Raw genomic sequence first — 27,840 nt, 5'->3', positions numbered from 1 at the left:
CATCAAGAAGATGTGGCCTCTTCTTGAAAGAGCAGGTTGCATGGCTTTGCTATTAATCTGTCCTTTGACAGAAATCGCCATGGCTGGGGACTGATGGAAACCAAGAGTGGAAGAGAGTCCAGAAGTTGGGATGGCAGAGAATGCTTTCCCAAGCTTGGGTTGCATGATGGGTAGCAAGATGCCCCGGCCTCTTCTTAAATGAGCAGGCCATGTAGTATCTTGAACTGGTTTGCCATTACTCTGTCCCCTGGCTGAGATCATCATGGCTGCAGGCGGATGGAAACCAAGAAGGGAAAGGTATGGGATGGCAAAGAGCACTTTCCCCCAAGATTTGGCTACATGGAGGGCATGAAGAAGCCCTGCCTCTTCTTGAAAGAGCAGGCTGCATGGTTCCTTTAATTGCTTTGTCTTTAATCTATCCTCTGGTAGAGATCACCATGGCTGTGAACTGATGAAAACCAAGAATGGAAGAGTACAAGTTGGCAAGGCAGAGGGCAAAAATCTTCCCTTTTTTGTACATGACTTCGTAAATTATTTGAGAAAGATCCCACTCAAATTCGAATTTGGATAATATTTATATATCTTTAACATACTTAGATACTTTTGGCAGATAACCTTTTTTTTAATTTTATTGATAATTTAGAAGAATTTTTTATGATTTTTCTTTTAATTTTCATAAATTTTTAAAAGGATTGAATTTTCTCTCTCCTTACGATTTAATAGATGTATATACAGAGAAAGAGAGAGAGAGAGAGAGAGAGAGAGAGAGAGAGAGAGAGAAGAAGAAGAAGAAGAAGAAAGAGATATAGTAGACAGTAAATATTAGATATTCTTATTATATATCGGTATAAAATTTTGAGTTGCGATAAAATTATTCAGTCGAAGGTCTCACAACGAAGAAAGTCAGACTTCCAAAATAGACCTTGCAGCATTGTAGCTGGAAATAATGTGGGATCTTATTTGCAGGCAGAGTCGCACTAAAACAAACTTTTTTTATCCGGTTTGCAGGCAGAGTCCCAGCTTAAGACTATAGTAACAAACAAATCAATTTCATATAAGCCACAGAAATGCATCTCTGACGTTTACAGCCAAAAAAACCATGATAGGTATAATGAAATCATACAAGAACATCTTGTGCAAGTGACTCGTACAAAATTACGCAAATTTATATTACCCGAACGGTGAGGGAACAGGCCCTGCAAGAGCATCTGATCTCTTAATGCTTCCCATACCACAGATAATGCATCCAGGTGTTGAAAGAGCAGAGAATTTTGCGCCACATAGGTCACAAATGTCATGTCCTATGGTAGACAGGCGACTGAGTGTCGCAGCACAGAACTGAGAAGGATCTTCAAATGGGTCGATGGATTTGTTTGACAGCCCCCTCTGGACGCACATATCGATCAAGCTCCTCAGCTCATCCTGCTTGGTTGGTGGTGCCTTCGAGAGGAGGAGATCGAGCATCTGCTTTCCGTAAGCATAGTTCTGCACTTCCATGTTCCGTTTGATGGCAGTTCTTATGCAGTTGATGCGGTGCTTTGCTTGGAGAGGCAAAGAAGCAAGATGGCGAGACAACCTTGCCATCTCATCCTTAGCACTAAGTACACCAGGACCCTGGACCTTTTGGAGGCGAGAAATCTCCTGTGATAATTTTGAAAGAGAAATGTTACCACGGATATTTCTGGTTAATGTTGAACATGTAAGCATAGTGGGGGAAATTCTGAACAAAGAGGACATATTTGATGTTCTAAAATTGTAAAAAAGAGATGATGACTCGAGAATCAGCATCGTTACAGAATACTGCATCTTTTGCAGAAGAATTTGTTTAGCCTATGAATATGTGTAAATCAGTTTATATATTCAGTAAAACAATGAAGGCATTCATAGTGATTCAAGACGGAACATTTTCACAGTAAGAAATGAGCCAAAGGAAGAAAAGACAGAAGAAAAGCAAGAACCAATCAAGTGAGTTTTTTCAAACCCTAAGCTTACAAGATAATGAAGCGCGAATGATACCTGCAGTAATGCCACAGCAATTTTGTACTGGGCACAAATAGTTGCTTGGGCTTTGATATCAGCTCCACGGGATTGATCTTTGGCAAGAGCCAAGAAAGCTTCATCCAAACAAGATAATGCATCAGGAAGTTGGTTCTGCTCAAGGTGAGCAAGACCAGTCTTGAAGCATACAGAAGCAGGAGCACCACGGGGTACCTATAATGTAAACAATAATAATATATTATTATTATACTATCACAGGTACCTCTGAATGTCTACAGAGCAAGATGAAAGTTTACCTGGCCCGGGCGCACAGCAGTAGGTGCAGTTGGGGCAGTAGGAGAGGATTTCGTAGCATTCGAACCCGGAACTTCAAGAGAACTGAGATCAATTGGCTGCGAAGAGACAGGAATCCGAGGAGGAAGAGCTTGAGACTGTTGGGGAACGCCAACTTCAGGTAGTCCAGTTGCCCCAAGTTGAGGCTGTTGTGGCACTTGAGGCTGTTGTAGCACTTGAGGCTGTTGTGATGCTTGAGGTGGGACTCCACCATCCGGAAGGCCAATATCAGTCATCACATTCTGATTAGAAACTAAGTTGTTCTCCGTCGTTACTTGAGCACGTTGATCAGCCCTTGATACGAATGCTCCAGCAGGGGGCAGTGTAGCTGCAATTTGGAGTGATGAAATGGTATTCTGGAAAAAGTCCTCTGGAATAGGTCCAGCTGACACACCCATGCCCGCAACCATTGGGCCAGATTGCGATGGGGATTGTGCTGATAAAGCATCAGTTCCAAACATATCTGTGGCAGTAGCTGGCGCAATTGTTGTAGTAACAGGGGCTGTCTGTGGTAATATCATCGAAGGATCTTGAGCTGGTCCTGATAATGACCTAGTCCTCATTGGAGGGCCCAAACCTAACTGTTTGGTGGCTGCTTTAAGTTTGTCGACATCCACTGCAGGTGCAGCAGGCTTGTCACGTATTCGTATCTGTATCTTTTTGGTTTTCGATGTTGCTTCATCTTCATCACTACTGCCACCATCAACAACACCATATAAAGATCTCTTGAACTCTTCCGCTGCTTTTGCCTGCTCATCTCCAGCAGCAGCAGGGCCTGTCAATTGCTTTGCCAATGTATCGCCCATTGAATCACCATCCTTGGTCTGCTTTGATGGTTCAAATGAGGTGAGAGACATGTTTTCACCACTCGCTGCTGTGAATGCTTTAACCAAGCTCTTTTCACTTACTGCCACCACATTGCCTCTTCCCCTCACAGCACCCAAGTAAACACCTATATGATCTGCAATGATGGATGGGATAGGCCCTTCACTGGTCTTCATGTATGGCATCACTTCCCCTGCGAGCTCCCATTGAGGTATATCCTTCATAATAATTGGTGTTTTGATCTCCCAGTTTCCACCACCCCACTCTGGACCTTTAGGTACCATGCTTTCAGCAGCAAAATTAGCAAAGATACCTTGTGTCCATCCAGTTGAACGGATTCTTAAGATTCTTTCACAGTATCGTCTGAGCTCAGAATCTGTAGCAGCTTCCTCCAATTTCTGAGCAAGGCGTCGCATGGCACTAGGATTCAAGTGGCATATGAACAAATCAAGCATGCTTTCATAATCGCCAATGACCTCAAAAGTCTCTTTGGCACTGTCAAACTGACCATACCTGATCAATTGCATGTCTAACTTGTCAGTGTACTAAAGAAACAAACAAAAAGACATGGTCTTTTTAATAGAGGGAAACATCTTTATCAGCCACACTAGTTAATTTAAACAAAGATGTGGACCGTAGAAATATAAGATGATGTATCTAACCATAGGAATTTGAAGAATTTTGGCTCGATGACCTATATGAAAGGAAAAGAACTCAACACCATAACAATAATTGTTATTAAATTTATAATTACATGTATGTATTGGACTTGAATATCAAATTTAACTGACTTTTGCTTCGTCTACAGCATTTCAATTTGTTGGGCTGTCCCACCTTTGCGGAGGTGACAAGCCCAGCGCATTCACACACACAACAAAAACAAAAGAGGAGAGGAAGAGCGGGGCTGTTAGTGTTTAATGTGGCTAATGGACAGCCACATCTTGAAGACCCATTTGAATGGGGTTGTGGCGTATCAGGCCTTCCAAAGTTAGGAAGAAGAAGAGAAGCCAGGAGAGGAGGAAAAGTAATGGGGATTTTTCTTCACAAACCCAATCTAATTTAAGCCAAGATTGGATGATCATTTGCAACCCATCTTGATGAAATTTCAGTACGTTGCTCATGGCAACAAGAACTTCAGTTTTGATCAGTGTTAATTGCCTCTGTTTGCTTGTTCACTTGGACACGCTTTGGTGAGACCCACACTTCATCTTCTTGTTTTTTTTTTATTTTGTTGAAATCCATCGTTAGGTGATGATGATGTCATTATTTGTAAGACAAGGATTATGTTCTTGATATTTGTAAGCCACTAGTTTTTAACTAGAGAGGACTATTTGTAACCCATTTAATTTTGTGAATTAGTGGAAGCTTTGCTAGCTTCCTACTGTGGTTTTTCCCTCCACATTGGAGGGTTTTCCACGTAAAAATCAGTGCCTTGCTTTTTTGTGGTTGCTTGCTACTTGCTATTATTGCTATGCTTGTGGGATTGATGCTTGGAAAAATTGTTGCCCATTTTAATTTGCACAAAGAGGGGTAAATAAATTTTATTGTGCATTTGTTACTTTGATGTTCACTCCATCAAGTGGTATTGGAGCTGTGATTGGCTATATTCTGATTTTTTCCTTGTACATATTAAATGGAGGAAAGATCTCGTATCAAGTTTAAGCTCACAATATTTAATTGTTCAGTTTGGAAGACTAGAATGGGGGATATTTTGTATCATAAAAAGCTGTTGTAGCTCATTAAATTGAAAAGAACTAAGCCACAAAGTCAAACCAATGATGATTGGAAGTTGAATAGAAAAGCCATAGGACAGATTAGACAATGGGTTGATCAGAGTGTCTTTGGGCATGTGGCCCGAGAAGTTGATGCTTATAAATTTGGCTAAAATAGGAGTCTTAATGAGCGCAAGACCATGCAAACAAAGCCTTTATGATCAGAAGGCATGTAAATTTGAAGTACAAAAATGGGTGTAGATTTGTGGAGCATTTGAATAACTTTCAAGATATCTTAAACAAGTTGTCCATCATGAAGACTCTGTTTTTTTGGTAAGACAAGACTGTTTGATGATGAGGTCCAAGCACTACTTCTCATGAGCTCCTTGGCCGATAGATTGTTAACTTTGAGCATGGTGAAGGATAGCATGTTTAATGAAGAGACAAGGGGGAAAGAGCAAGGCATTTTTCTCATTCAGAGGCACTTGTCATAGAAAAGAAGGGGAGAGCAAAACTACAAAATCCATGATGGTGATAATTACTACTGGTCAAAGGGAAGATCCAAGTCGAGAAAGTGAAACTAATGTTTACACTATGGCATGCCCGGGCATATGAAGAAAGAATGTAAAAAGCTTAAAGGAGAGCAATCCAGGGAAAGAGGTGAAGAAAAAAAGGAAGAAAAAGATATTGCTGCAATTGAAGATATTGCTGCAATTGCAACCAATGGTGATGCTATTATTATTTGTGGACATATATGTAGAGCAACCAAAGGGGCTCAAAATTAAAAGCAAGGAGCATCAAGTGCACAGGCTGAAAAAAGTCTATATGGGCTCATATAATCACCAAGACAATGGAATGGGAAGTTTGAACCCTTTATGGCAGACCATTGGTACAATAAGACCACTTCAGATCACTGTGTGTTTGCAAAATATTTTTCACATGATGATTTTATTATTCTCGTGCTTCATGTGGATGACATGTTGATTGTTGGCCATGATACTAACAAGATTTAGAAGCTAAAAAGGAGTTAAATCCTTTGCTATGAAGGATTTGGGGCTGGCTAAACAAATCCTTGGCATGAAAATCAGTTGTGACAGGAAGAATAGGAATATTTGGCTGTCACAAAAGAGATATACTGAAAAGGTGTTGGAGAGGTTCAACGTGGGCAAGGCAAAACCAGTTTGTTCTCCACTTGCACGTCATTTCAAATCAAGCTCTCAGCAAAGTCCTACAAGTGAGAAAGAGATAAAGGAAATGAAGAAAGTACCTTGTGCATCAATTATGGATAGTTTAATCTACGCCATTGTATGCGCAAGGCCTGATATTGCCTATGCAGTTGGTGTTGTGAGCCAATTTCTCTCCAACCCTAATAAAAGAACACTAGGCTGCAATGAAATGGATTCTCAGGTATCTCAGAGGCACTTCCAAGGTATATTTGTGTTTGGAAATGGTAAGCCTATGCTGGATGGCTATACATATGCAAATATAGCTGATGATATTGATTCAAGGAAGTCCACTTTGTGATACTTGGTTACTTTTCAGGGGTAGCAGTGTAATGGCAGTCTAAACTTTAGAAATGCATTGCTTTATCTACCACTGAGGCTGAGTGCATTGCTATTAGTAAAGCTAATAAAGAGTTATGGATGAAAAAGTTTCTACTACGGCTCATCCTAAAGCAAGAGATGTATGTTCTTTACTGTGACAGTCAAAGGGCCACCCATCTTTGTAAGAATCCAACTTCCCATTCAAGATTCAAGTATAATGATGTCCAGTACTTTTGGATTCATGATGCTTCGCAGACGAAGTTCTTGCAACTTAAGAAAATTCATGCCAACGAGAATGGGTCGGATATGATGATTAAACCCTAGCTAGTGAGAAATTGGTTGCCTGCAGATAGAAAGCGAGCTTGGTGGAGCCCTCCACATAGTTGGGAGGGGAAAATTTGTTGGGTTGTCCCTCCTATGTGGAGGTGACAAGCCCAACTCATTCACACACACACAAAACAAATGAAAGGCAGCTGTTAGTGGTTGACACGTCAACTGGCCAACCACATTTTGAAGACCCATTTGAATGGGGATGTGGGGAGTAAAGCCTTCCAAAGTTGGGGAGAACAAGAGAAGCCGAGAGGGGAGGAAAAGAACAAGGAGCTTTTTCTTCAAAAATCCAACCTAACCCCAAGATTGGATGGTCGTTGGAAACTTGATCTTAGTCAAATTTCAGTATGTTGTTTATGGCAACAAGAGCTTCAATTTGGTCTGTGTCTTGATTTGCTTGTTTACTTGGGCACACTGCAGTTGATCTTGTTGTTCACCTTTCGGTGATGATGATGTTGATATTTGGGAGCCAATGATTATGTTCTCGATGTTTGTAAGCCTCTAGTTGGAACTAGAGAGGACTATTTGTAAACCCATTAATTTTATGAATTAGTCTGGACTTGGTCTCATGGTTTTTCCCTCCACATAAAAATTAGTGTCTTGATTTTTGTGAGTTGCTTGTTACATGCTATTATTGTTGTGCTTGTAAGAATGGTGCTTGGAATTATTGTTGACTATTTTAATTTGCGCAGAGAGGGGTAGATAAATTTTATTGTGTGTTTGTCGCTTTGGTGTTCCCTTCGTCACAATTAAACAACATTGTTTTGGAAGTTATAAAAATCATTATAAATGTACCGTCTATTATTCAGACATGGACTTATAACTTGGTATTCGTTAATGATTTGGGAAAATAGTTTAAATGTGCATATATACCTATCCGCATATAGACATCCAGATGATCCACAGATCGACCAACAGAACTTTATAGCCTTCTCAAAAAAAATATTAGACAAACGAAGTAATAGAACCAAGAGGGATGAAAACATAATATTTTCCACATATACTAAAAGCACAAAGGAGAGCTCTTTTCTAAGCAAACACGATGCATTTATGTAATAAAAAAATAGCTATCATACAAATCCAGGAATGTTCAAATGCACATTATTCGTAGACCATACTTGGACTAAAAATAAATCATTTGATAATGAAGGAAAACTTGTTTGTGTGCACATGTAACTAAAGTATATCCATATATCTGCATGTTCCCCAACTACAAAGCTCAAAATCCTTATTATTGATAAAACAGCTAGTAGACAGCATCCTTATGACACAAGCAGAAGCAATAGGTACATGCAAACAGCACTGACATCTCAGCAGCAGCAACAAAAAATCCATATGGATGGACACAACAAATTCAAATATTAAATTAGCTTATCAAAAAAAGAAAAAGAACCCAACACTTTCTTTCTCTACGAAAGTGCATGATATGCATACAATAGATTGCCCCCACTAATAACCACTAGACAGCAATTAGAGTTCTGCTCACAATAAGTTTGCTACACAAGTTCAATAGATATAAAAAGTTCGATGTTAACATTCATGAAAATTTCTCCTCCATTCACGTACTCAATTGTGTCAACACTTAATATCCTTCACTCAGACGTGGTGCTTTCTGTATTATCTTGTGAATTCATGGCAATATACAACAAAAAAAAATGCATTCAGCACTATAGATGATTCAAAGCAACATAGCTGATTGATGTATAGACATTGCCCATTAAACGTAGTGCAAATAAAAATCAACATCATGTGTAGACATAATAAGTGTGAGATTCTCCTCTGGAGCCCACAAGATAGTAGTTGAAGAGCCTATCAATTCTCAAATAGTTGAGGATTGAGCAATAAGATCAGGACAAGAATAACCCATGCAGTAATGCCACTAGAAGTAAATCAGTATGTTATTATACCATCAACATATATTGTGGTGGGAAGGTTGCAGAGAATATTCCAGGTTCACATTAACAATAGGCATGACCGAAAACTCGAGGGAAAAAAAAAGAAAGAAAGCAAGAAAGAATAAAGGAATCTGCAAAGCCGGAGAAAGCAAATGCATTTATTTGCAGGTTTCAAACACAGGTCAAATGAAATGCGGATGAGGTCTACATACTTGATACAAGCATATCCCAACTGTCGAAAGCGATGGAACAACTGCGAAGTAGGAGGACACTGAGGATAATCTCTAGAACGCAGGAATTCATCCTTTAAAACTGATAAAGCAGTAGAAAAACGGAGTGCCTTGATAGCATAACTGCAGCGCAGCACCTGTAATTATCTTGAACATATTCAGACTCAACATCTTATAAGAAAAAAAAAAGAAACCTGTCTAGAATACAAGTTATAGCACACCTGTGTAAATTGAGGACCTGCTTGGGATAGTGATACAGCAAGATCTCCACAAACAGGGGAGCCTTTTGCCAATATATCAAGAGACCTTGGAGTAATACGCAAACTGTCAAACCTGCACTGAGAGGACATTGTAAATTAGTCTTTATATATGATGTTGATGTGAAACATAGTTTACACACCAGATTAAAAGGAAATGTTTCAGATAAGTTAAGTTTATATATATATATATATATATATATATATATATGTTATCAATCTTGTTAACAATGAAAGCATGCATGTATCAAACATGTTCAATTGGCTTAGGAACTGCAATAAAAAGCGAAGGAACAGAACCTTGATGTTATTTGGTATAAGACTTCTGAGAGATCAAGTTTCTGTTCAAAGTATTGCTGCATAGTTGCAAATCCAATGAGAAGAGGCTCAAGAAGTCCCACAAGACAGCTTCTTATTTCAACCCCTTTTTTCTGTCTAGGATTTATCTCTGTTGGGTTCACAAACAATAGGCGATCATTCAAGGCACCGATCAACACTGCATCAAAACAAAGTAAATGACTTAGATTAAAGAGAAAATGTTAGAATAGGAAAGAATCCCATTTATCTCAGACATGTAACGTAGAATGATCCTCAAGGTCAATGATTCAAATCTCCATGGGGCGTCCCTTGGGACATCGGGATGAGCCATTTGTCCCAGGAGTCTCCCACTGCCAACCCAGCATCTTGTTCCATGCACTACAGGACATCCCCCATCCCAAGTGTCGAAACGGCGGCGCATCCTATTCCATGGAAAAATCAAGACAGCCCTGTCCCGTGGGATTTTAATCATCATGTATCAAGGCCTGAGATTCTAGGGGCCCTCGTTCCTTCTCTAATAAGGAGCAAGACATTTACTTGCCAAGTTCAGTCGAGGTACTTCTATTTTCTGTTCTGGGGTCTTTTAGGTACCTTACACAGACCGGTAGTTAAATCAATGTAGTTTAATTAGATAGCCCTTTTATGGTAATCCTATGATGACCCGGTTTAATTGGTTAGAGGAGGATTAAAGCCAACTACTGTGTTAAGTGTAAGAAAGTTGTTTTGGCAATTTGATCGAATCCTACTTTAACTATGAATTCTGCTGAAAAATGGTTTCTTTTTGCTAGCACCTTGATCTTCAATTTGAAGGAGTTACTGAATCTAGCATTTTAAATTAATTTAGGTTTCTTATCAGGGCTTCCATGAGAACCCATATAATGTATGCTTCGTATTAAGTATTTTAGAAGTTCAAAGAAGTCCTCTTTAACACAGATTATAATAGTGAGCCACCTTATCGCCAATTAGCAGTAAAGAGACATGATCAGGATGCTAACATTAAAGATAACTCAACCAAGGTCCGCCGTACCGGTACCGGTCGGCGTACCGGTGGCCGGCCGGACCGGTACAGTATCGGTCCGGTCCGGTACATACCGGCCGGTACCGGTACGGTACGTGGTGGTTTCAAAAACCACAGTGCGCGACGCTGTGGTTTTAAAAAAAAAAAATCGTACCGGTGCGAACCGGCCGGTACGGGCTTCGAACCGGCCGATACGGGCCCGAACCGGCCGGTACGGGCCCGAACCGGCCGGTTCGGATAAAAAATCGGGAAATACCGGTTTTTTGCCGTTCCGGTACCGGTCTAGGACCGGACCGGTACGTACCGGCCCGTACCGGCCGGTACGGGCCGGTACGGCATTCCATGAACTCAACCTCTCCATTAAAGTAAACTAAAATCAATTCACTGACTCTCAGACATTCTTATGTTGATTCTTGGCTTCTACACCATAATATATCAGTTTGCGAAACAAATTCTTCCTAAGATGAGACTCTTTTGAAGTATCTATTTGATTGTAGAAGCAAAAAACAAAGATAAAATTTTTGCAATTAGCACTAGATAGAAATTTAAGCAGCTTACCAGAACAGGGCATATTGATAGAAAGAATGGTCCGAACTTTGCTATCCCATCCAAGAACACTAATAGCAGTCGCACTTGAAAAAATGAGTGCAGGGCCAACCCATAGAAGGGATCGGAAGTGCAAAGGAGTTAAGTGTTTTAAAGCTTGCATGAAGGCAAATGAACTATAAGGTACAACCAAGACTATATACTAAAGTGCTAAAGGATATTGATGGGAGTCCTTTATCAAACTTGCTTGAACTGCTGGACAGTATATCTAGATCAGCAGAAGCAATTAGTACCCTGTGGCTTGTCACTATGCCAGCAACATGACCCCTAAGAGTCTCTTGCCAGCGAACCTGCATAAGAATACTAAATGGCATGAGGACAGCATGACATGTAGAAACCGCATTGCACAAATTTTCAACATGAAGAGTGTTTCGAGATATATTGATTAGCAAAATTCCTATGCGGTTAACACAAACAGAAAACGAAGCCTTCATGAAGTTACCAGCAGATATTAGTACCTCTCTGGGAATTTCATGAGGCAGCATAAAGCTATGTTTTACTGGTCAGTAACAGATAACCAGAATTCATCATTGCTAAAGCTCATCAGATAAACGATAGCAGACCATTAAATGGCATTATAAAAAGTAGTTAGAGTTATTGCTTTAGCTATAATAAATCTAACATAGCAAGAAAATGTAGCAACCTAACATAGCAACCATGCGGACAAGTGTTAAGGTGTCCACATGAATCTAATAAAGTCAGCCCCTCTGATCTAAGTCATGTTTTGTTCACTCTGATGGGAGGTCTCAAAAATTAGATAGCATTCAACGATACCACCACTACTATCTCAAATGTTGAGTGTTATTTGGACATATCACACACCAAGGACACTTCTGCACTTTATGACCCTTCAAGACACTATGACTTTCCTTACAGAGGCCATGAGATCATCATTCCACTTCAATGCTTGGCACTTCTAACAAAGGATGTCAATCCTTCGTTGCCCAATAAGTAGTCTTCTTAGTTCCCTCTGGGGCAATTTCAATACTGATTATGCACTATGTTTATGTGTCTGTACCTATGTCCATTCACTATTAGACCATAGACTTCCACCACCACCACCAATGCTTCACAATTCTAATACAGGATGCCAATCCTAACATTGTTTCCTTCAATAAATAGTCTTGTTAGTTCCCTTTGGGGCAACTGGTATTACACTATTACTGATTATACATATGTGTTTATGTGTCTGTGTCCGCATCCATTCATCATCATACATCTACTTTGAACCATATATTATTGACCCAGAAATTCATCAAGTATGGTTTTATTGGCACATTGGTCATATCAAGGTTCGTATATCAGATTAATTTGGACAACTTAAGACATGGCATTTTAAAAAGGAATGAACAAAGCATGGCCTAATAAGGACCACAGGGGCTGACTTGTAAATAAGACCAAAAAAGGGATGAATAGAGCAATATTTCATAACGAAAATAGTTAGAGATCATGTGAGGCAGGCATTGGAAAAGACCAAGAACAAATTTAGGCAACCAAAAACTTTCAAGAATGTATGATCCAATTAAAAGGGCAACCATGTTAAGGTCAAGTAAGCAGGCAAATGATTGTGAAAATAACGCCAAGATATGGAATCACATCCCGTAAATTCACTTTCAACTAGTTAGTAACACCAAGTGACTCTTCCTCAATAAAGATAGTCAAAAGTTTGATCCCCTCATAATTATTCCAATTTTCTAAAATTCATGTTCATTTAAAGCTACAAGTATGTTCTTCATTAAATTAACTTTCTCCTATTGTCAATATTTCATCAAATATATTCATTCAATAAACCTACCTAATTAATTTTATAATAATTTACACTTCAACTGGTAATCAATGAAGCCCTAAAGCCTCACTTTTCTTGATTTTCAAAACCGCCTTTAATCTATAATCATTAAGCCTCCTGTCACAGATTTATACCTATCTTCATCCAAACAGGATATGCAGACGAGTTTTCATTAATTTATCAAATTGTAAATTGGTTTAAAAAGTTATAACAAAGATCTACCTATTTTGAGATAATGCATGAGAACAGAATACAACCCCAGCCTAGAAGACCAAAACAAGCAAACATAATTACAGGGACAACATTGCACGATTTTGCTTTCCTCTATATTAAAAACTGTAATAACTGAATGCATCAAAAGAAAAATGGCACAGCCAAGCACCTGGAAAACAGTCTCATTTGGTTTCAACTTAATAAACTTCTTCCCTTCAGTTTTTGTTGAAATGTACCGTCCATCATCAGCTGATAGACGGTATCCCTGAAGCAACTTGGCCAACCCAATGTGGTTTCCAGAAATAACATACAAGATGGTTGACTCTACAATAAACAGGAACCACAATCAGCAGTATTCAATCATCCGTATTAAGAAGCATGTTTCGCCGCCTTATCCATCTAACTTTGAAGGTTTGTTTACCCACCTAGTGGAGATGAAAATATGCGGTCAACCTCTGTTTCAAAAACAAACAGTAGCGGCCCTTGGTTTGAAACAACTCCAGTATCAGAAAATGACTTTGCATCAAGTGCGCCATTACTATCACTGACTTCTTGAGAAGCCACCCCTGGCAGAATATACAGAGCAAGACCACTTTTATCTTCATCCAGAATAGCATATTGATTTTCATTTGGACCCATAAGTGCTGCATCTCGCCCTACGCAGAAAGAACAAAGACATTAAGGTCAAATAGTATAGACATCTACATATATTGCAATTCAAGAGAGAGATAAAACCTTTTATTGAACTTCCTTTATTATTAACTGACTGTGGATCTGTCTGTTCCCAATAAAGAACAACTTCATGCAGAACACTATTAGCACCACTCAATTCGAAAACAACTAGAAAAAAGTGTTTCTTTGAACTGTAGAGCATGCTTTGGGGAAGGCATTCAACATTTGCAGGAATCTGAGAGAAATTAATGGACAAGTGACAAATCAAAAACCTTGGTGGCATTGCATAATAAGATACCAAGATAGCAAAAGGATAAATATATCATAGTTAATACCGTTGAATAAAGTTTCTTGTATAGATTATCCGCTCCAGAAGAGATATTATAAGCCATTAGGTGGAAACCGTCTAGATAAAATGCTCTAACAGGATAATGAAGGACACGATTCTCTTTATTGAAGAAATTCAGCTCCAAATGAAAAGGCTGTAATAGCAAAAAGCTGCAGTCAGTAAAGAATGAAAGTGATATTTTACTGAAAGTGATAGCACAAGGTTCGGGGTTTGAGTCTTGAGTGGTTTTATCCCTCAAGATTTCAACCCCGAGTAACATTTCAGGAAAAACACGTGTAAATCCTTCAGGTTAACACCCCTCAGGTAAACCGGACTTAGATCCCTCCTGAATTCAGGGAAAAAAGGTGATAGGACAATAACAGTAACAGAAAATTGAAGTAACGATTACATGCAGTACCTGACAAACAGGAACATCCCGCAGTTGATGGTTCGCATCGGAGATTGTAATGAGGGGCAACCGAGATATTGGGCCACTTTTGGCATGCCCCTCCATGAAATGCTGCATGGGTATATATGCCAATGAGGGACAAAATGCGGTGCAGACATCAAAAAAGTGCTTTAATAATTGGTAAATTTCAACAGGAACTCAGCTGTTCACAATAAATGACAGGCTGAAGCAAATCCATATAAGACACCAAGAACATAACAAAAAGAATCATGATAAAAGAACTTTAATCAAAAACAGTGGGGGTCCTGCATACTGGAAATTCAATTTTCAGGCTTAACAAACTATAACTTCTCCAAAATATGGGTCTACGGAAAGCAAGCACAATGTTTTCTGAGGTTACGTCCAACTCATCAACCAAACAGCAATTAGAATAGTTGTTGGAAGAAGCATTTAATGTACCGGAACAGCAAGAATTAGTCTCCTAGGCATGCAACAGTGAAATTATACTTATTAGGAACATATTTCCATTATGATATAAGGATGTTCTGAGTTAGCCCGAAAAAGGCATTATTATGTAACAGCAATGGCATTGATATTTTGCTTACGAAACCATGATCCATCATTTGTTTGCAATTTGCATCAATTAAATTTGGTTCCGAGAAAGCTAGTCAGCTCCTGATTACCCATGCACCTCACAGCTACAGCTGAAAAGCATACACAAGGATATGAACAGGTGGAATTAAAAAGAACATACGCTGTGAAGGAATGCCTTCCGTGCAATATCCGAAATGGTTAGCTGACTTTGGCTGCCATAAGAAAAACAGGACTGTCAATAAAAATAGAAAGCTGTTATGTTATGGTAAATCAGTTACCTACATATTTCTACCTCTATATAGACATGCAAACTAAGTAAAATATAGATTATGTTATGTAGATAAAAGTAAATTTGCCAATGACCAGGTGACAATTCCAGACCTAGTAAGGTTAAGTATACAAACAGGCTTGATGGCTAGGTGGTGAAAGTATTTGTACTATGTACTAACTTATCAAGAAAAGTTAAGATGAGAGGTAACTAGTCAGCACCTTTAAAGCAAGTATTATCAAGTAGACTGGATGTTAGAGTAGACTACAATATTACCATTGTAAGCAGTTCCATTGTTAAACACAGATCTTAATTTTTAACCCTTAAAAATTACTAAATAAATTCTTCTTCACTTCTGATAGTAGGATGACATGGAGAAATAACCGTGTGCAGGGCATGATTCAAGCAATATAGTATATACTCTCTCTATGCACTTCATCTGGTTTTCATGGCAATGGTCATGCTAAGACAGTATAACGCTTCATCTATGTGACATGGGAAAAACTGAGCATCAAAAGAATGAGAGGTCAAATATTTATGTATGCTTACTTGCCTGAGATGAAAAACAAAAGCATGACAAATAGCAAGTAGTAATTTACCCCTTCAAGTGATGTTCTTGCAGCTGTGTCTGGAGCTGATGATCTGCCAAAATTCCTGATGAACCTAAAACTGAAAGCTTCTCCTTCAAGACGGCAGCTGCAAGACATCAAGGCAATTTTGATCTCTGAGAAAGAACCATACTATTATATCATATAGATAACATAAACTAATTATATACATAATCGAAGAATAAATGAATTGCAATACCAAGTGAAATGGGTGTGGGTGTCGTTTTTGGGTGGGTTGGTGGCGGTGTTGGGAGTGATGATCATGATCTCAAAGATCAAAAAGGCCCAAGCCACAGGATATTCAAATTGTATGAATGGAAAGACAATTTCCTGGGATTGCAAATCATGAAGAATTAAGTAGGCATAATGTATGCACTCCTCTGAAAAACTTACCTAACATCCAAGAAAATATATACCACATATTAGAGATGTCTACATCCCCCAAATAGTTAACGTGAACAGGATATTCAAATTGTATGAATGGAAAGACAATTTCCTGGGATTGCAAATCATGATGAGTTAAGCAGGCATAATGCATGCACTTCTCTGAAAAAACTTACCTAACACCAAGAAAATATATACCATATATTAAAGATGTCTACATCCCACAAATAGTTAATGTGAATATGAAACAAGGAGTAGCAATCATGAAACTCAGTGATAACAATGCCTCTACAAGTCTATGTCAAAACACAATTGTATCTTAAATTTTTGATGATCAGATTAAATCATAAGATTAGATGTTATTTCAGGACATTCATTAAAACTGTCTAGCGGTCATTATTTAAAGAAGCAAACATTTAATATAACATTCCAGATTTTTGCGTATATTTTTCTAGTATTTTGACCAAGATCCGCAATCTTGGTACACGGTACCATCTCGATAGGTTACCTGTTTGGTATGATACGACCGATATACTACAATATGCACTTCGTACCAAGATAGTTTCCAATCCCTTTTTCTCATTTTTTATCATGGTACTAATACTGTCCAAAACTAGTCCATACGAGTGGGTACGGTACAGTATGCACCCCGGTACACGGCAGTACCGCTTAGTTCGGACCAATACAGGTTGATTTAAGCCAATTCGAAGCTTGTACAGAGCCAAAACCCTGTCTCATCCTGGTTCCAACCCAATAAAGGTTGGTACGGCTATTCAGGATGAGACAGCAATCATTGGTTGTGACATATCTATAGATATGTATGGGTATTAACCATAAGATACATATAGAGAGATTAGCATAATTAGATCTTAATAATTATTTCATTTGTAACTAACTTTTGGCTGTCACATATGGACACATGTCTAAACACTACAGGCACGCTGCACAACGATCTAACAAGAAAATGGAGAATACAAATAGTGAAGATGGACAGGGAGAACAAGTAATGTGGTTAAAAAAGTGCAGAAGGTGATGATAATGGAAACCAAAAGGAACAGAATTATTACATTTCCACTCAAAGATTTGTTTAACCAGAGCCACACATATATTATAGGAAGGAACCTCAACATTTTAAACAAAAGTAGTCAAGTCCAATGAATACACTCAGACTAGGGAAGTAATTTGAAAAAATCAGAATAATATAGACTTAGAGTACCTTATTTCTTTCAACTTGCTAATGCTTAAAATGGGTAGGATGCAGATATTACCAAAACACAGAAAACTAAAAGACCCATAAAATAGGATTTAGGGTACCCATGGTTCCCAGTCCATATTGGTCAACCTACCACACCATATGATAAGGAAGCAATTCAGTACACTACCCAGTGCCTGTCTGTACCAACCCATTTTGTTTTTAAAAGTAAAATAATAGAAACTGATGCAAAAAGCATGTTTGGTGCTATTGTTATTAATTTTTTTAAAAAAATATTTTTATAATTTCTAAAAAAAGAAAGCAACAAATTCTTACATCTACTATTTTCAGAAACAAGAAACTAATGTCTTTTACCACTACCATAGACACCACCTCAACCGTCACTGTCATCACCACCATCGCCACCACCATCATCACAATCGTCTCCACCATCGTTGCCGCCACTGCTGCCATCATTTCCGCTACCATTGTCGATGCCATCGCTATCGTCTCCACAATCATCATCGCCACCGCCACCCCCACCACCTCCGTCACACCATCATCATCACTACAGTTTCACCACATCGCCACCAGCAGCATCATTGCTGCCACTACATTAGTGATGGCCTCATCAACATTGCCGCCATCACTACATCGCTAGCACCCCATTGCCTTTGCCACCGCCACTACCACTGTGGACTCCATTGTCCTCACCACTACTATTAGACCTCGGCCACCATCATCATGATTATGTTTTCAAAAATGGTTGACAATACCAAATGTGTATATATTTTTAAAAAATTTATAAGTAACATAAAAACATAGTTTTTATTTTTCTATTCCTGAAAATAAGAAAAATGAAAGTGATGCCAAACAGCACCTAAGCCTAGTGTTTTTCTCACGATCATCATCAAGGACAAATCGCACAATTTTCTCAGCTCTTTACACATGGTACATTCACGGTACCAAAAAAGCAGAAACAGAAATAATGTTTTTCTTATCACGTGAATCATATTTATAGCAGGTTGCTTTCACTATTAGCAATAAAGACCGGAAAATAATGCAATTAGAATGATCATACTAGATTTTGTTCAATTCTCCCCATAGAATGCAAATAAATTTTACCAGTAGAACCCCTTGCACTTTGGAGAACTGCAAAGAGCTGTTTCCTTCCTTCTCTTGTGTATGCACCCTTGTTTTTCAAATTATCACCACTTGACATGTCCTGTTTTATAGAATACGACACCATCTAAGTACATCCAATAGAGCATCAGTCAAGCTTGAAACAAAATTGTAAAATATCCACTCTTAACTGCAAATAGTAGTGCTGCTAGATTTAACTTTGGATGAACTGACAAACTTTTGATTCGTGGTAAAGGATAAACAGCTTCTCCATCCTGAAGAGATAAAATCCGAGTAATGTCGATGGTTTCAATTGCTGCAAAAGAAATTAAAAGAACATTAAGATAAATATATTACATTTACAGATTACCCTGCAATATCACACGAAGTCACGAACAATGAACCATAATGAATTTCTGATATAGCAATGCATACAATATATATCAAGGGAAGGTAATCTAGTGGATGTTAGGGTAGAATACAGCACTGGATGCCATGATAGATATTATTTGCAGCATGTACAGCATACAACTTATGTGCAAAAATTGCACTTAATGCTAAATTAAAACTGTGGGGAAAAGTTTATGGCAAGTAAAGCTTGAAAATTTGTGAAAACCATTACCAAACTGAGCAGAAAACAAATGAACCAAGACCCAGCTTAAAAATTGAACTGAATGGACACCAATGCAGTAATTTGCTGCAAACCGGATCTATACTACAAAAGAAAGAAAACTGTGGTGGATAGCATTAAGAGGTTTAAGGTGTTGCATGAACATTACATACATTCAACTTTGATACACAAAAAAAGGACAACAATGCAGCACATAAGGCAAGCATCAGAGAGATAAAAATACAAGATGTAAAGGACAGAATTAGAATTAATACAGTAAAGAATGATCAACATTTGTAGAAAAGCAACATGGTAACAGCAACTATTTCGAAGATTGTAGGTGGTAGATGGCAGTCGGTTGGCAGCCTGGTGACTTGGCAGGCACCCAAAAGTCAAAGCAGCCCAAAAAAAATAAATTCAAAAAAAAAAATAAATACAAGGAGAAATCTTAAATAATTGTTATAATCAATAAAACAAAACATAACATATCAAATAAGATGTACTAAGTAAAAGGGAATTACCAAGTTGGCAACAATCAATACTATCTCAAATATCAATCAACCCATCCTCCATGCTCAAATATGAACAGAAACTTGACAAATAGCTGAATCTGGTTATCATTTTAGTATGCAAATCGAAACTCTTGATCCTGTTCAAAAATGATATTTATTTTCGAATTTTGGAGAGAATAGGGTTAGATGGAGCAATTATGGGACAGGTATGAATCTACCCGCTCTAGCCAAAAAAAAAAAAATTATGGGACAGGAATAGGGTGTTGATGGGATGGGGGTGAAGGTTGCTGCTGAGTGCATCTGGAAGATGGATTTTGAGTCAGAAAAGATTATAAGGACAAGGTGTAAGTTGTAAGGTACAAAGCGGGGAGAATAAAAAGGGAGGGAATGCCTTGGGATAAGAGGTAAGCAGCCAGAGTAAGAGATAATTAGAGGACATACATGAGTCTCACTTATTAAACAATTAATGAAGATGAATATGATTTCAATTTGTGTAGACAAGACTCACAGAAAGGTAGGACCGTAGGAGTCTCCAATTAAGCTAAGGCCTCATATATCCAACAAGAAATTAAACAACATTTGATCCTTTTCTTAAGCATGAACTGCAAACTGCAACAGAATAGCACTACTTGTACAGAGATGCGAATGAGGTTAAATTCCAGTTATTATAAGGCCTATGCCCTCCATTGCCGCCTCTATTCATTCCCTCTATTAGAATTACATGCTGATTGTCATCTTGTATCATCACCTATTTTTTCTAGAGAAACTTGATAATTCTCTTTTAAAGGATCATGTTCATCCAAGTCAACATTGTCAAACTACTAAACCATTTTTTTCCCTACAAGTAAATCAGCCTTGCATATTTCACGCACTCAAGTACAAAAGAAGCATATATGATGCCATAGAACCATGCCTAAGATACTCTTCTATTTTGTCATGACCATAACAGACAAGCACTTTCACTATTGACTTAACATAAGCCTTGTTAAGGTCATGCTAGCATCTTTTGAACCATAACTCTAGTCGTAAAGCCTTGTTCCAACTATTCATGAGTGATCCATTTTTTGTTGAACATTCCTGTTACAAGGCTAAATTCATTCTTTTTATCTCAGACAAACTTTGACAAAGAAAGAGAAGGCATAAAATAGAAAACTGATATAAAAAATCATTCAGAACCAAAACAGAGAAATAGAAGTAGGGAAATATACATAGATCGTATGCAGAAACCATTGAAAACTAAACATAAACCGCAATAAATTACTTAACACAAGTCACAAAAATAGCATACAATAAAGCCTTTCAAACTGAAAATAGAATCATGAAATAGGCTTTATAATATTTTGAAGAAAAAGTAAAGAAGGTACATGACCTGCATGCTCAAAAAAATTTGCTTGTGTTGGCTGTCTGTTGGAATTGCCTGTCACACGTGTCTTCCAAACATGTAGTGCCCCATCCTTCATCACAGTGACAAGCAACCGTAGCATGGGGAGCCATGAAATAGATGTTACAGGATGGGAACCTGCCTGTGTACTGAATAGACAGTTGAAAACAAAGGTCAGAAACAAAAACGTTCCAGAACATGTGGTTCTCAATCACCGACCAAGAAAGAAAATCTCAAAAAAGCATTTACAAGGTTAAGATGTGAATCTTCAAGTGATAAGAATATTGGCTCCATATGGAAGAAGACTCATTAAGAAAAATATCAAATGAGATATGCCAGGAATATGCCAAAAGACTGCCAACTTTATATTTTTTTTTGGCAATGTTGTTTCTATTTTCATTTTTCAGCTTGTATCTCAACCAGAACTGTCAAAAATAAAATGAAAAGCCAGTATATTTTGGACTCAGGTTGGACCAACACAACCTAAAAGTAAATTTTATATCCCTATGCCAATTAAAGTAGCATAAAAAGATATATGCTGTAGGCCAACTAATTTTAAAAATCGTTAACCAAGTCTTAGACTTTATTTTCCTATATAACTTTCAAAACTTTTCCTAGTCTTGCTGACTAATATTACATCATTTGCGAAACCCATTTTCTGTCCCATATGTAGGTGGCTCATTGCTACATTTTAGAATAGACCAACCTGGTGAATCCAAAGATTCTTTTATGGTCTGACCATATAGCCCCCTTGATGTAACTGCAATTGATTATTCCTAAATATATTTTTTCATTATTAACCACAATGATTAAATACTTTAATCAATACAAAGAGATTCTTTAATAGATAAGAACGGAAGGAAAGGGCATTATCTCATTAATGATGAAGAAAATAGGCTTAGTGAAGGCATAATGAACTCAATGGAGATGAAGCACTTCTTAACAAACTGAGATGGTGGATCTGTAATGCAGATGTGATCGCTAAATAGATGATACATGGTACAAGTACAAGATATTGAACACTTCAACTGAAATTCATATCGTGTTGTACCATTTGGAGAACCAAAAGATATATCTTTGGCAGCACAAGGTAAATACATGGTTACTGGTTACTAATCATCATGAGAGATTATCTAAATGATTTAGGATCATATGGTCTTATGCCTGGATGATTTCTAGAACTGGCCGGCTGTTTTTGTCCCAATTCTCATCCTTTGGGTCACCTCCCTTTCTTTTAAAATCTTGTACCGTGAGAAAATTAAGCTTAGTTATTTCCCACATTATTTTTTTCCTTACAAGGGACAAATAAACCAATTTGTTAGAAAGTGACTTACATTCCAATTAAATATGGTCGCTCTGTTGATACATCCCAAGCCAAAAGGGTACCCCTCCTATCACCAACAAATATCCACTCCAAGGTAGGATGAAAGGCAAAAGCACCAGCACCAAGGAGCTTGATTGTATTATCAACTGAATTTAAAAGAATAAAAGCATATTAAAAGGAAAGGCAAGAAAAATAATTTGCTCAATAAACTTCATAGCCCATACAAATAATCTTGTGGGATGAAACAAAATATAAATCACATCGTACGTTGTAAGGTATAATGGACAGCATATGTCTGAATATTGTAAGCTCGAATCAAGCCATCAGCATAAGCTACATACTGCAGCAGGAACAGAACACATTAGACACCAGATGAGAATACTAGGCTGAAGAAGTAATCAGTGTGATGCTGAAATCAGAACATCAGAAAGAAACTAAATAGATTAATCACCAAATAAGAATAAGAACACAAGGCTACTTAAATATTGGATACCATACATTGGCCAACAAAAGATAAGGTCGCTTTGGAAGCAACTTAAGTATTTTACCAGGACAGGAAGACGAGGATGGCAGGCAAGGTTGACAATAGGCTTTTTAAGATCAGTCTTTATTTTTGTAGGTGGCTTTCCCCCTTCAACTGTACCAACAACTTCATGTGGAGGAAAAGAAAAAGTTAACAGGGATGTTACAGAAACAGGAAAATGCAATATAATGGAGTTTAACAAACAGAAAACCTGTCACACTCATCCGTTTATGGAAACCAAAAAAAACAACAGGTTGGAGAGGTGTCAATGCAAGATGGACTTCTGTATCTGCAGAAATTTGCTCGCTCCTCTTTTCAGGAGAGTGTAGCACAAGGGTCTGTTCAGTATCAAAATCACAGGATCGGACTGTACAATCCTGAAAAGACAGAAATGAATTGTGAGGATATAAAGTATTGATGCATAAAAATATGGAATAATCAAGATATTCAAGTACAAACAAAATAGAAATAATAGGTGGCAGATGCACCAAAGCAGAAAGGCATTACTAGAAACAACAAACGGAAATTTTGAAAGAAGGCAATGACACTTGTCATTTATAGAAAATCGTAGAATAAGCAGTAAGCACAAGCTCAAACCAAGTGTGCAAAAGGATCAGGTATCAATTTTCAGAACCATATCAATATTCAGAACCAGCAGTTAAGATCTGCGAGAGCTGAAATGACATAGAGGCTTATGTTCAGCAAGAGACATGTATTTGCATGACAAGTCGATCATAACTGAAGTTTCTATTAACAAACTAATAAAAAGCTGGACTCTAAGTAGGACAAGCATAAGCAAACACTTTAAAACTAACTTATACATGAACCTGTAAACAAAGGGGGCAACATCCAACTCCATAACATGTGCAAATTTCTTCAAATTAATAACAGACAGTAGATCTGTAATGCAAGAAAAGTGACCTAACAGACATAATTTCATATTTCATATGGTAGAAGATCAGAAGGGTAGTAAAATCTGCATGATGATAGTAGTTCCATCTCTGCAAACAAAAGGTAACAGAAAAGGCATCAACTGAGAGGATATATTGAGCATGATTTACTAGAGCACTGAATCATGTTTACCCAACAAGTTTTAAGCATTCAATGAGCATAACTGGATAGAGCACTAACTGAGATCCTCAATTTAATATAAAATTAGCAATTCCACTATATTCAAGAGTCAAAACAGCGAAGTATTATGAAAAAATATACCTCAGTGACAGTGTTCTGTCAATGGAAATGATAAAAAAGCTAAATTTACCAAAAATAAAATGGAAAATAAAAGAATTCAAAATCATAACAAATTGGAATTGGGGATCAGCTTTAGGTAATAGCTCCATCTATCATACATAATGCAAATGAGGTCAAATTTGTGGCAAACAATTTTGATTAATCAAAAGAAACTTGGAAAGTCATGAGGACCTATGATTAATCAGAAGAAACTTAGAAAGTTATGAGGAACCTAAGATATTGTTGGACTTACATGAGTCGACCATAACTAAAGAAGTTTACTAGATCACAGTTGCCGATAAGATATGTAACAAATGCAGCCTTTTCAGTATTTTTTGCACTAAAATTACTGGTATAGCATCAAGATTTCCCGGTTTGGGGGGGGGGGGGGTGTGGGGAGGGGTGCGCTAATCTGATTCATAATATCAGATCTGCCATGCCATAACTCATTCAATAGTTTTATATAATATGGGAGTCAGATCTCCCCTAAAACACTTTCCACCTCCTTTTTAACTAAAATCAAGTATAATCAACCCAAAGCGGAGCAGAAAAAACAGATTTCAAGAGGCATAAGGTGGAAACGTGATGTCAAGTTGGGGCTTGAGGGCGGCAGGATCAGTTTAGTCCTTGAAATATTAGCAAAGCTACAGAGTCAACTAAAATGTTTGAGCAATGATAGATTTTTGTTTGAATCGATCAAAATTTAAACAAATTTAGGGAAAAGGTGTGCTGTAACCAAATTTTCTCCTCAGAAATCAAATAATTCTAAGAATAACCTTGCCTAAAATATGAACATGCTCAAATTTTGATCTATCCAGGTCTTCCGATAAATATACCTAAAACTAGTTTAGAACTGTTAAAAATAAATTACAATCCCAAAACCACTAAACAGAATTTATTGGCAAACAAGGATATGCAGTGCCAAGCCCAAATAGTTGGGATAGGGCTTGATGGTTATCATTATTGTGTCAGTAGAATACTTGATTGGACATATACTCTAGCAGGTTAAACATTATTGTTTTAGTATTCACATAAATTTCATAATTATTTAAAAAAACATGCCTTTTGACAGACTCGGAAGTACTTAACTAGGACACCCACCTTAGGGACCTAAACTGTCTTGTAAGATGCTCAAATGTATGTTTCCCTTGCAAAAGTGTTGTTCCTACCTCCAGATGCAAGAGGCAAAAATTTGGGGTTGGTGAGAAGAGGGAGGGGACCAGAAGGTATTAGAGTAACCATCCATGGATCCAGTATCATTGCTTAAGATGGCAAAAGCTGCTTCCACACCATTCAATGTAAAGAAAGTATTAAATCAGCTGCCTACCAAAATTACATTTGTGCAGCTAGATCTTTTGAACATCCTGGATAATGCTGACAAGCATGGAAGGTGATAAAGCAGAGTGGGTAGATATTCAAAAATACCAGAAAGGCTCGTGCTGTGCCTGCCAATGCAACTACTTCCATCAATTAGAGTCCTTACAAGTTGTGGTAACAAGAATGAATGAGTTTGAGACAATATGCTTCCTAGAGTTCCCAGAGAATTTTAGCATGAACATGGGCAACAAAGCTGCAAGCCCGCCATCACCATAGAATTCATAGATGATGGCGGACCATATAGACATAAGTGATTAGAATTAATCATCCTTTTTGCCTTTTCATTTCTTCATCTGCAAATCTTCCTTTTTTCCATGTAAACTTTTTAAATAATGAAAGAATATCTTTGTTTTCCAAACCCTTTTAACTTGACTACGTTGTCTTAGCAAGTAGAACGTAACAACCAAATGTGGCAGCAAGTTCACAATGATATTTATATTTACTTTAGTTTAAGGTAGGTTTCTTAGACAAACTAAACTACTTCTCTAACGTCATTATGTGTTACTTTTGCTTGTCAGTTGCATGCTTGTCCATACAAATGCTTGACAAGGTATGACATGGTGCACATGACAGCTGTGATCTGGCCCAATTACATCCACCAAAATGCCAAGATGTATCAGTATCCAAATTGGTGATTATGAAACTAGAAGAGCATTAGCTGATGATGTCATAGTTGAATATATTTTCAAAATCACAAGTTACACGAAATCATTCATAAGAACTAACCTCAAGGATAGCAATTACAGCATGTCCGCTGGTAGGACTGTATGACATACGTACAACACGTGAACCAATGTCAATTGAAGAAATTTTGCTTCCTGAAAGTACATCAAATTCTGCAAATAGAGAATTTAACTGCATCAGCAAACACACTGAGTACATAAGACAAGATACAACAGTAAAACACCAGAGAATGTACTGTCATGTCTGTTCGATGACAACCTTCCAACTACTTCGAAAGAAAATGAATCTGAATATAGTCTAAAAGCAGTATGCTGTTTTTCTTTCAACTAGACCTGTTCCAGAACAAGAATATCTGTTTTTCAAGAAATATGGTCAGAATTCCACCGCCGGGGTTTGAACCCTGGACCTCTCCTAAGCGGACAGGGATGCCAACTAGTGAGCTAAGGCTGATTGGCAGCACAACAGTATCCATTTCAAGACACATGATTTGAGACATTATACAAGAGAAGATTGACTTCATTCAGACATTTTCTAGACCTTTTTATACATGAACTAAAGCATGCAACTCTAGGAGACCAACTACAACCAGTGTCGAATTCTCACTCCATAATGTGGAAAGACAAAATCTTTTTGATTTAAACTGCTTCCTAACTCAGATGCTTTCTCAATTTATGCATCCATTGCCTGATGACTATATAAGTCACCCAGAAGGTCCCGGCTCTCTAATTACTCCTTGCCCTCCCCCTCTCTTTCCACAAAGTAAGATAATTCCAACCCCCTAACCCATAAGTAGATCTTTAGGTTCCTCACAAAAAATATTAGTCATTTTTTCAGAAAACGCAACAATTCAAGCAGTAATGAGACCTATATCACCTTGAACGGAAACATTCTCGCCTCCCCGGGATCAAAAAATCATCCAATTTGAAGAAATGAGCAAATTAAACTCCAAAAACCAACAAATAAGCAAATGATCAAATCTTACCTATGATGTAGGTCCTGATGGCCACTGCAACAATGGCCTGGGTGGGGTGGAAGGCGGTGGCATGGGGCTGGAGGGGCTTGAGGCCACGGCCGACGTGCCTCAGGTCCAAATGCTGCACCGTCGTCCACTCCATCATCTTGGCCCCTATCTACCGATCTCTCTCCTTTTCCTCTCTTCCTCCTCCTCGCGGATCGGCCGCGAGTCCTTCACCTCCCCGTTCCTTCTCTTTCTTTGAGGCCAAAACCCTCGCCGGATCGATCGAGGAGGGCCAGATCTCTCATATCCCGCCAAGAATCGAAGGGATTCGATGGGAGATCTCCGTCAATCCGGTGGGTGGAAGGGGTCGAACTGAGAGGAGATCCAACGACGAGTTTGACTGAAGAAAAAGAAATGGCAGGAGAAAAAGAAATAGACGAACCGAGCCGATGTACGCGGAAGGGGCCGCCTCGACAATCACGTGTTTCTCACGTGGCAAGATGCATCAATATCCATACTTTACAGGGTGTTTTGTGGAAAAAAATGATGAGGCTTAGTTTGCACTAGTTGCAGAATTTGAGACCTCCTCATTCGTTAAT

At 38.1% G+C, this 27,840-nt stretch overlaps 1 protein-coding gene across 1 annotated transcript; it reads right to left on the bottom strand.

The window, feature by feature from the left end:
- Positions 1-1,033: 1,033 nt before the first annotated feature.
- LOC103706397 (Transducin/WD40 repeat-like superfamily protein) lies at positions 1,034-27,722 on the bottom strand. Its single transcript, XM_008790483.5, has 24 exons — positions 27,266-27,722; positions 26,326-26,435; positions 23,204-23,369; positions 23,018-23,118; positions 22,737-22,809; positions 22,480-22,615; positions 21,134-21,294; positions 18,834-18,958; positions 18,646-18,745; positions 15,936-16,032; positions 15,229-15,280; positions 14,484-14,585; positions 14,073-14,219; positions 13,801-13,972; positions 13,491-13,721; positions 13,235-13,389; positions 11,228-11,356; positions 11,019-11,136; positions 9,425-9,620; positions 9,089-9,200; positions 8,850-9,004; positions 2,295-3,669; positions 2,017-2,211; positions 1,034-1,641 (listed from the first exon to the last, which is right to left on the bottom strand). The coding sequence occupies exons 1-24, from the start codon at positions 27,399-27,401 to the stop codon at positions 1,171-1,173; spliced, it is 4,815 nt and encodes a 1,604-aa protein (XP_008788705.4). The 5' UTR covers positions 27,402-27,722; the 3' UTR covers positions 1,034-1,170.
- Between the last annotated feature and the right edge of the window lie 118 nt (positions 27,723-27,840).

This window comes from Phoenix dactylifera, chromosome 16, assembly GCF_051530095.1.
Source record: "Phoenix dactylifera cultivar Ajwa chromosome 16, Ajwa_hap1_PhDact_Kaust_v1.1, whole genome shotgun sequence".
NCBI lineage: Eukaryota > Viridiplantae > Streptophyta > Magnoliopsida > Arecales > Arecaceae > Phoenix > Phoenix dactylifera.
Note: the sequence above shows the minus strand (reverse complement) of the source record. Positions and strands in the feature narration are given on the sequence as shown.

Coding starts and splice junctions, on each gene's coding strand:
- LOC103706397 (XM_008790483.5), bottom strand. CDS start 27,401: ATGATGGAGTGGACGACGGTGCAGCATTTGGACCTGAGGCACGTCGGC. Junction 15,281..15,935: donor CAAGAACATCACTTGAAGGG/GTAAATTACTAC, acceptor TTCTTATGGCAG/CCAAAGTCAGCTAACCATTT. Junction 1,642..2,016: donor TTGCTGTGGCATTACTGCAG/GTATCATTCGCG, acceptor AAATTATCACAG/GAGATTTCTCGCCTCCAAAA.